The sequence below is a fragment of the Sesamum indicum genome, linkage group LG1 (genome assembly GCF_000512975.1).
Source record: "Sesamum indicum cultivar Zhongzhi No. 13 linkage group LG1, S_indicum_v1.0, whole genome shotgun sequence".
NCBI lineage: Eukaryota > Viridiplantae > Streptophyta > Magnoliopsida > Lamiales > Pedaliaceae > Sesamum > Sesamum indicum.
In genome coordinates this window covers 870,941-880,339 of record NC_026145.1, presented here as the reverse complement: position 1 = coordinate 880,339, position 9,399 = coordinate 870,941, and the positions used below count along the sequence as shown (strand labels likewise).

The 9,399-nt window shown below is 37.9% G+C and overlaps 3 protein-coding genes across 7 annotated transcripts in view; 2 read left to right on the top strand and 1 right to left on the bottom strand.

The window, feature by feature from the left end:
- On the top strand, window positions 102-1,473 carry LOC110011743 (the record flags this gene model as incomplete). The annotated part of the gene is given in 1 exon segment (XM_020692869.1): window positions 102-1,473. A coding segment is annotated over 1 exon segment (843 nt). The 3' UTR covers window positions 1,048-1,473.
- On the top strand, window positions 3,067-7,157 carry LOC105161696 (putative UDP-sugar transporter DDB_G0278631). 5 transcript variants are annotated; one of them, XM_011079596.2, is made up of 10 exons: window positions 3,067-3,442; window positions 3,895-4,000; window positions 4,133-4,378; window positions 4,648-4,758; window positions 4,857-5,015; window positions 5,206-5,349; window positions 5,484-5,670; window positions 5,873-5,927; window positions 6,131-6,180; window positions 6,714-7,157. In XM_011079596.2, exons 1-7 carry the CDS (start codon window positions 3,408-3,410, stop codon window positions 5,646-5,648), a joined length of 966 nt encoding a protein of 321 aa, XP_011077898.1. In that variant the 5' UTR covers window positions 3,067-3,407; the 3' UTR covers window positions 5,649-5,670; window positions 5,873-5,927; window positions 6,131-6,180; window positions 6,714-7,157. The 5 variants fall into 5 exon arrangements, with proteins under 5 accessions (XP_011077898.1, XP_011077820.1, XP_011078047.1 ...); XM_011079518.2 differs by having other exon boundaries at window positions 6,131-6,211; XM_011079825.2 differs by having other exon boundaries at window positions 3,423-3,442; window positions 4,168-4,378; window positions 6,131-6,211.
- The window catches only part of LOC105161621 (probable cyclic nucleotide-gated ion channel 14), a 3,816-nt gene continuing 1,772 nt past the window's right edge, over window positions 7,356-9,399 (bottom strand). The window contains exons 4-7 of the mRNA XM_011079397.2: window positions 8,996-9,297; window positions 8,699-8,810; window positions 8,368-8,604; window positions 7,356-8,289 (exon numbers count right to left, since the gene is read on the bottom strand). Coding sequence (XP_011077699.1) covers window positions 7,564-8,289; window positions 8,368-8,604; window positions 8,699-8,810; window positions 8,996-9,297 — 1,377 coding nt within the window. The 3' untranslated portion in view covers window positions 7,356-7,563. The remainder of the gene's footprint in view (window positions 8,290-8,367; window positions 8,605-8,698; window positions 8,811-8,995; window positions 9,298-9,399) is intronic.

The following is a 9,399-nucleotide window of genomic DNA, read 5'->3' as shown; positions in this document are numbered from 1 at the left end:
TAAAAGAAACAAGAAAACGGAAATGTGAAGGAAGTAGATCCCTCCCTGAAAAAATCTGTTGAATGCTTGTCTGCGGTAGGATGCCTTGATAGTCCTGTTGAGTCTGGGCACTTGTCATCCGCCAATTGTTCAGGAGTAGATGTCAAATTTGAGGAGGAGTTGTCATCCATCACCAAGGCAGAAGATGCAAGTGGGGACGTAAAAATGGTGTCATCTGAAGCTAGTTTGCGCATTATCAATGTTGGGTCTCATGACAATGGGAGCTTGTCAATTTCACCAAAAGAAGTTGCTTCTCCTGTCAAACGTACTAATCAGCCTGCCCCTGCCAGCACATCCTTGATTGATAATGGCCACATGCAACCAGATGTCCACAGTTTCAAACCCTCGTCCTCCATGTTTGATGTTGAGAATGCAAGTCAGGGCAACAAACGAAATGCCAACGAAGGTGTGCTGAGAATATCGACTGAAACAGCCACTGCTGCTGAGAACTGTACATTTGAGATAGGCAACACACTCGATGTTATCCCCATTACCACTCATGAGGTTCAAGAAGCGAATGCTGCTAATGCCATATCTATGTCTGAAAATGTCAAGTGTGGGAGTGGATCCCTGTTGCCCGACAATGATTCTAATGATGCAGCTAGGAAATCAAATGGAGAAAGTTCCAGAACAAAGTTGAAGCCAGTCTTTGTTCCTGGGTTTCTTGGCAAGCACCCACGAAAGAAATCTATTAAGCAAGAAAAGAAAGCATCAGTGGAGCTTAGTGGGACAACGCGTGAAGTCCACCTGAATAACCAAACACATGAGGTTCTAAAATCTTATTTATCGTCTGAAAATGGCAGCCTCTTCAAAGATGGAGAAAAACCTTGCTTTGTACATGAGAATGGAAAGGTCTCTACCGAGTCTGTAGCGCTTAAAAGCCCCGAAAATGGAGATTGCCGTCATCAAATCGCATCTGATGAAGGAAGAAAAACTAACAAAACCAAGAAAAGGCTACCGGTGGTAGGGCAGGAAAACCACGTCATTGATAACAAATATCATGGATGACTTCAAAGTTTAGGAGGGTAAATGATCTCAATGGGGGCAATTCTCCCTTGTAATTGAAGCTCTTAACTTACTAAAAGTTGAATTAGAAACTTCAGTGGAAATTTGAACCTTCCAACAGGGGCTGGCAGCTGCAGATATTCTATAGGTAGTTTCTGAGAATAGTTGGAGGTTTTTTGTTAATCAGTTAGTTGCTGGCTCAGGTAGAGAGATTGACCATTTATCAACAATTCTGAGCGTTTCTTTCTCCTCCTGTTTATATCATTCAGTGGTCTTTTTGATACCCCATCACCACAACTGGATGCTCTGGGAATTTTTGTCCATGGTTTCATTATTTACAGAAATCTTGGATGCTTCTGTAGCTCTCTATAACCCTATTCCTTTCGGACTCAGTTGAGTTGAATCTAACGTTTAAGCTTTATATCTGCATGTGAAAAGTTGCTGGTTGCATTGGACAGGAACCCCCAACTAGGTCATCCGTATTAGCTTTCTTTTCATCATAATTTAATTTGCGTACTGCGGTGTTGCTACTGCAGCTTTTCTTTTGTCCGTTCATTATATGTCTGTTCCATTAATTTATTGATCGTGCAAATGAAAAGGGATATGATAGTTTAACAACTAAAAAGAGAAAGTAATTGTGAAAAGTAAAGATTTCTGTAAATTATACATCACATGTCTCATAAACCGAAATTAAATGAAAAATACAATAGATAGCTGAATCGCAAAACGTTCAGCTCAAGGTGTGGCGTTGGCCAGAGGTGGTGAGAGAAACGGAAGTGTGGTCGGGATGGTGGATGGGTAGTGGTGGGAGCGTGACCTTTGGCAATGTAGGCAGTGTTGTGCAGTGATGGTATGGTGGTCGGCACAGGCGGCAACGGTGGTAAGACGGCAGATGGAAGTTTGGGGATTGGGGTTAGGCCGGCACCAGTTTGTAGAAGGGTACGAGCTGCATGGGTATAGTGGGGGCTTGTGATTAATGAATAATATATATTGTCGGATTGAGGAAATAATATTTTTGGTCCTATAAATTAGGTTTATTTCACTTTTATTTTCATTTATTACGAGATTAACACTTTTGTGTGTTGGAGGAAAATTTGCCGACATTTCTTGCTTGGGATTGAATTTTTTTGAGGGAGGAGAGAAAAACCCTTTTCTTGGTTTAATTTTCTTCAATCTTTGACAAAAGGGATACTTTTTTTAAGTTATGGGACCAAAAGTATTAATTTCATAACCAATGAGACTAAAAATGAAACAGACCTATAAAACCAAAAATACTATTTCTCCAATTCAAATCAATCCTGCTCTCATTTTTGTGCTCAATATTCAGTTCTTAGAGGTGTAGAACTTGAAATTATTCGACCCCACTTAGCCTATTTCTTTAAGTAATCACCAATAAAGCCTTTTCTCTTTGATCATTATAAGATTTATATCATAAACAATTTTGTTGTACTCACAAATTCTTACCATTACTTAATAATATCTTTTGGTGTGTTGTTCTTGAACATAATGAATCTGCAATACAAGATACAATAAATATGTATATCTATATAAAACACGACCAAGTTAAAAATAAAATATATAAATTAATAAATTACACTAAAAAAATAACTTATTAATTAATGTAAAATTTGAGAAGATGAATAAATTAATTATTTTATAAATTGATGGGCATTTTAGGAGAGGGTGGAGTAGTCGAATTCTCTTTTATGTACATTTTGTTAAATTTTTATTTAAATCAAATTTGGTAAAATTAAATCAATTACAAAATAAGTGTGATATTTGATGATTTTATTTTTAATTATATATCAATTATACCATGAATATATTATATTTATCATACAATTATTTCAAATCTAATTAAATCCGACCGAATTAAACTTTCGGTGCTTTTTACATATTTTGCTCACATGCATGCAATATATTTTACATTTACGTAATCGTGGTGTTTTTATCTTTTTCCACCATTTTTCAGTTACATATAACATGGTTTTGTCCACTCCTTACACTTCCTAGATTTCCACTGCTACATCTATTCTACCCGTCTCAAATTCACCCAACCCAACCCGACCCCACCTCACCTTTTTTGTCTTGATCCCTGAATAGAAGAACAACCCATTTCAGGCTGTCCGTTTTCTTTTAAGAATTTTAATAATTTGATCGGTTTGAGGTGAATATTCAGCTTTTCTTGATGCCCTTATTGCAAATCTTGATTATTCTCCACTTTTTGAGTTGCAGCTGGTTTCTTGGAAAATAAAGTGCTGTTGGATTGAATGAAGTAATTGCGCTCAATCCACCCTTGAGGGCATTCTTGTTCTTTGGTATCATCGAAAAGGTCCAATCTTTCTTATCTGGTGATCTTTTAGATGGATTTCAATACAGATTCAACTCCACATTTGAGGTTAGTTTCTTTTTCCAATGTTTAGCAGTAATTAGTAACTTTTTTCAGACAGGTTTAATTTATTACCTTATTCCTTCATTTGGGTAGATTTTCTGTCAGTTTGTCCTCTAGAGACGTGGATTCTAAACTAGCATTCACTTTTTTCATGTGCATTCCCCATAGTATATTTTGGTTGTAATACGTTTGCCTTCCTGAAAGAGCCAGTTGCCTTCTTTAAGTGTGTATACCAATGTGATTACATGTAATAATTTCATAAAGTACTGATATAGTGAAGGAAGTAGAACTTCAGCACTAAAAGAATTGATGAGTAAAAGTTTATATATTTAAATGGAATCCTTTTTAGTTCCATCATTGGCTCCAAATTCATCTATGGAATTTGTATACACATTGTTATTGAAGCGTTTTGGAGATTACAAGTCATGATCAGCTTATGCAAATGCAAAAAAACACAGCTTATTTGCAGCCTTGTCGTATGGAGCTGCATCAATGGGAATGGTTTTTATCAATAAAGCAGTGCTCATGCAGTACGCACACTCAATGACTCTTCTTGCTCTTCAGGTACATCCCAAAATTGTATGTCCGTCATGCGTGTCTTTGTATGAAGATAACTGCGTTCTTCTTTCTTTATGGTCATATTCACTCTTTGGATCATTGACTAGAGTTTGTTTGTATTGTTTGAGATGTTATCAGCAATTGATGACAACTTTGCTTATACGCTTTGGTAGAGTAATGGGATATACAAAAGCCAGAGGATTTGATGTAGAGGCAGCCAAAAAGCTTTTACTAGTTTCCTTCTTCTACAATGCTAATGTTGCCTTTGCACTAGCAAGCTTGAAAGGAGTAAATATTCCAATGTACATAGCCATCAAAAGGCTTACGCCGCTAACTGTACTTATAGCTGGATTCTTTTTTGGAAAGGGGAGGCCAACAACTCAGGTTTGTATTTTTTAATGAAGTTAGACTTTCCATTTCATGTTTTCCTTTTTAGATTATTTTGAAAGCTTCTGATTTGTTTGCTTTCTGATGATTATTAATTGTGAATTTATGTTGTGTTAATAAGTAATGTAGTGTCCTTAACATTGTTGCTTGCAAACACAGATTGCATGAAAGATTCTCTACATGTTTGTTTTTGGGCTATCCTAGTTGTCCGAATCATACAGTCTACACATATGTCGAAGGATATTCTGTTGATCTTCATTTTTCAGGTCAGTCTGTCTGTAATCCTGACAGCTGTAGGGGTTCTGATAGCAGCACTTGGAGATTTTTCCTTTGATCTTTTCGGCTATAGCATGGCCTTTACTTCTGTGTTTTTCCAGGTTTGCTTTTCTGTGTGTCACTTTGTGAAGACAGGGACTGTATCGTGGCTGTACTTTAAAGATTCTGTCAATATCATAACTCCTATTTTCATTTGCAGACCATGTACCTCGTGTTGGTAGAGAAATCAGGAGCTGAGGATGGGCTTTCCTCAGTTGAAATCATGTTTTATAACAGTGTTCTGTCGTTACCCTTTCTTCTATTCCTTATCATAGCCACTGGAGAATTTCCAAATTCCATGGCAGTACTCTTCACAAAGGTTAGGCTCTCCAACCATAACAATAAAATTAAACTTCAATTTCCTTTGCATGATTTAAATTTCTTTCTGAGAGAGAGAAAGAGAGAGAGGGAGAGAGGAGAAGAATAAGACCAGTGAGAATCCAATAGTTTCTTTTTTAATTTTGCCTTAGCAAATCCTATTTTAACTGTGTAAATCGTTTGGTGAACAGAGTAGCTCGCTTTCATTTTCAGTTATTCTTCTCCTTTCCTTGGTGATGGGAATAATTCTGAACTACACAATGTTCTTGTGCACAATCGTCAACTCTGCTTTAACCACTACCATAGTCGGCGTTCTCAAGGGAGTTGGTTCGACAGTACGTGACTAACAATGTCATTCATTCCTTAATTCCTTCATACCCTTTAAGAATGTTTTAATGAGATATCTCTTGTTCATAACTCATTAAAATCCTATACTTTACTAGGATGCTGACTGCTTACTTCTGGACAGACCCTCGGCTTCATCTTACTGGGAGGAGTAGAAGTGCATGCTTTGAATGTCATTGGACTAGTAATCAATACTGTCGGTGGCATATGGTATTCATCCTCAAAATATCAGGAGAAGAAAAATAAGTTGCCTAAGCTGACAACGGATATGGTAGCGCATCGCAAATGAGATTCTTCATTTGTTCAAGAAGGTGACTTTTACTTACATGTTCTCACTGCAATTCCTCTCGTTCTTTCTGTGTGCTTTCTTTCAGCAATCTTCAAAAAACATAGAGATTCTTGAAAACTATTCAGACAATTTAACATAAATAGTCTCACTCATATTCATGTCGAACTTATGGTGGTAATGGATGCTGAGTTACCTTGTTTACACTTCCCTCTTGCCTTTTTCAGCTCATTTTCTAACAGCAGCAATTACATGGAAGTTTTGTTCGTTCACAAATTTAAGGTACACTATACATGGAGTATGAACTATATTTTAGATAAATGCTTTATTTAATTCTTCAAAAACCAAACAAATACCAAGAAAAAAAATGCAACGTACAATATCATGATATTTTTTAGATCAGGGCGCAGTCCATTCTCATATATCAGCTTATTTTTCTACAAATTTGATAAATTTGATCTATGGCAGTTGCTCTCTATTTGCAGGCATTCGTTGATTACTGGAAAGTATACTTCATCAGAAGTACTGGAATGAGGTCTTGACTATTCAAAACTTTGAAAAATAATGTAATGTAGTAGATTTTTTGTTCTCACTATGTAAAGTTGTGATAAAATGACATGGGATACTGCAATATTTGTGCATGATATATTTGCAAATGCTTTGAAATCAAACTCTCAGAACTCTTACATGTCTTTATACTCTTGGTTACTGTTGTCTGTTTTTTGTACCAAAATTTACTTCAATGCAACGGAGTTTTATACCTTTACAAAACCATTTTCACGGGCATATGCTTGTATTTCTTTTTATTTTCTCCATATGAACGTACTGTAAGAGCTTCTGAAAATGATCTCTCTGATCTCATTTTATATGGACAAAATAACGAAATGTATCATAGGGAACAAGTAATTGTTAGATTGTGGAACTTGATCATAATACCCATCAATCCCAGATCCGGTATTTTTACAGTACTTTATGGCGTTTCTAACATAAATAGTTGATTGGTGACATTCCATCGTAATATTTTAATGTCTATAGATGTTGGTGAAATGATTTTTCTTGTGTCGGCAGGGCAAAACAGAGAATGCAAACAACTTGAAATCTTGGAAGGAGCTTCAGAGAGCTGAGGGGTCACAAAATATTTTGTGGGCTTTTGGTTTTCATCTGTGTTTAGTACAGCAAACTTGGAACTGCTTTCCTATGGTCAGAAATTCTGCTCTAATTCCTGCGAATGGACTCCAGATTTCTGACAGACCACCTGTAGAATTGTTGGCATATTGCATTAAATCTTTGATGATTTTCCTTGAGGTGGGGCTCTTTTATTTGGCATCTGACTTGTTCATGTGGCTCTTGTGCATGTTAGAATCTGGTTCTTGTCTCTGCAAATGAATAAATGCATACCACATAGTACAAGTTATGGGCCCCTTTTGCTGCTGTATGATAACTCATTTCTTTCAACAGCTGAGATATATGCGGGCACAGGACAACCAGAGACTAGAAATTCAAGAATAGATTGCCAGGTCAAAAATGTCTATACTAAGTTTTACTCTAATTATTTAAAATAATCGACCATATTTTGGTAATATATCAAATGGGGTGTCGGTGCACTTGTGTCTTCAAACAATGTTTGTTCTCCTACAACACACTGTTAATAGCATGAAGTGAATGGTTTGCTGCATTTACCTCCATTACCACACACCAGATGAAGAAATATGAGTGAAACACAAATTTGAATAGAGGATCTTGAAGCAGGCTACCTGTACAGAACTTCTAGAATAGTGAAGCCTTTTGGAGTATATTCAAGTTTAATCAATGAATAGTGTTTGTCAAGAATGCTTGAACGGTTTACGATCCAATGGCCGTTCACCTATGACTGTGTGAGAGAAACAGACACACGTATAGTTGGCAAGGTACAGATGAACTATTCGTCGTCAGGCTCGGCTGAGAAGTCTGGCTCTTCAGGCTTCTGAAGCTTTGGCATTTCAACATCTTTGATCTTTTGAGCTCCTCTCCTTGTGTTGGCAGCGAATCTTGAAGCCAGTATAGTAACTCCAAGGTTTTGTATTGCCTGAGAAGAATTTTCCATAACAGATGGTTCCCCTTCATTGTTTTCATCCGGTATTTGCAAGTCTTGAGATAAATAAAACGACTCCATAATGCTAAGGCTTTTTGCCGTCATTCTCTTCTGGTACCGTCGCCAGGCTGCCTGAATGAAACAGGCAGCCCATGTCCTCCAGTGGTGGGAGTAATACCGAAACGTGTGCTGCAATTTCCTGCTGTGGAGCCGTCTAAACTGATTTGCCACGAACTTTAGATCTTCTGCTCTTAATGCAAATGCTTCCACTTCACTCAGTGCTCTCACTGTTCTTGTAGAAGTCGGCAAGTTTAGGGTAGACCTTGGAAGCAAAGCCCAGGCAAGCAGTTCCTCCCCACAAAAATCACTCGGCCCCAGTGTCGTTGTGTTGAAGAATCCCGATCGCCCACCGTTTGTGGTCGAGCTCTCTAGTGTCCCCCTAATGATAAAGAGCATCTCAGTAACGGGATCACCCTCACGAACAATGTAAGTGCCTTGGGTGCTTAAGGATGACACCAGGCGCTCGCATATAGCATCGAGAAGCTGATCATCCATCTGTGAGAAAAATGGGACCTGAAACCGGAAAAAAGATACTGTGAGTATAAACAAGCTTATTATACCAGCCGAAGAGATCAAGCCCAGAGATCTTACACGACGAACGAGGTCTAAACAAAGGTGACGTTGAATGTCACGACGGAGATCTGTGGGCAAGGCACGGAGGATGGTTTCTTCGTCAACTCCTCTTGTGGTAAGCCATTTGTACTGTGTATAACGTCTGACACGCTGTTGAAGATCGTCTGGGAGTTGGCGGTGCCTCATCCACTCTTCAGTGTCCCGACGCTTAAGTCTCCACTCCTCTAGCCTCACAGTGATGGATTGCAGATAGGTCTACATTAAGATATCAGCAAATTACAAGCCGTAGCAAGAAGTCTTTGCATGGATCAATACAAAAATTGAGCAAAGGAACAGATTCTCAAAATACCTGCATGTTTCCGATCAAATGAGCAAACAGAACAAGCCCCAAGATGGCAATGAGTATGGCGAACAGAGTCTCACCAATAAACAGGCTTGTCGACAACGACTGGCCATAAGAACTGTCATATGAAACAAGAACAGCAAGTCAAATTTCTGTTAAAAAATGCCTAAACAGAGGCTTTATAGTAAAGAACCAGGGAAACCAGTTCAGCCATCTAACCATTTCTCATTGTTATTGAAAATTAGACTCTCTCGAATGAACATAACAATCATATACTTGAAACTGAAGAAGTTTGGGTCATACCTTAAGTTCTGTAAACCCCACCATAAACAGTATAAGTACTTCTCCAGAAAATCAGAAGATACAACATTGTTTGCAACAGCATTTCCAAATATCCCATAATTAAAATAGGTTGTGTCGTCGGGATTGCAGGTTGTGAAGACAAGTGTGCTGTTTACCCATTTGCCTCTGTCACTATGAGTCAATGTACCACAATCCAGAAAATTGAGGGAGCATCCGGTTCTATTAAACTCATCCCTGCAAGCAGAACTCAAACATGTTGCATGTCTCTCGATCGACAGTAAGTACCAGGAAGCCCCCAACACCTACAAAAAGAATCTAAATTATCTCAGAAAAATACAAAGACTAGTTCTAGGATAAAAGGCAACCTCATCAAAATCTTCGACAACATTTAACAAAAGAATTCG

Bases quoted from the DNA above. Each gene is read 5' to 3' on its own strand.
- LOC105161696 (XM_011079596.2), top strand. From the start codon at position 3,408: ATGGATTTCAATACAGATTCAACTCCACATTTGAG. The intron at 3,443-3,894 runs GTTAGTTTCTTT...AAAAAAACACAG, and splicing joins GATTCAACTCCACATTTGAG to CTTATTTGCAGCCTTGTCGT. The intron at 5,350-5,483 runs GTACGTGACTAA...ACTTCTGGACAG, and splicing joins TCAAGGGAGTTGGTTCGACA to ACCCTCGGCTTCATCTTACT.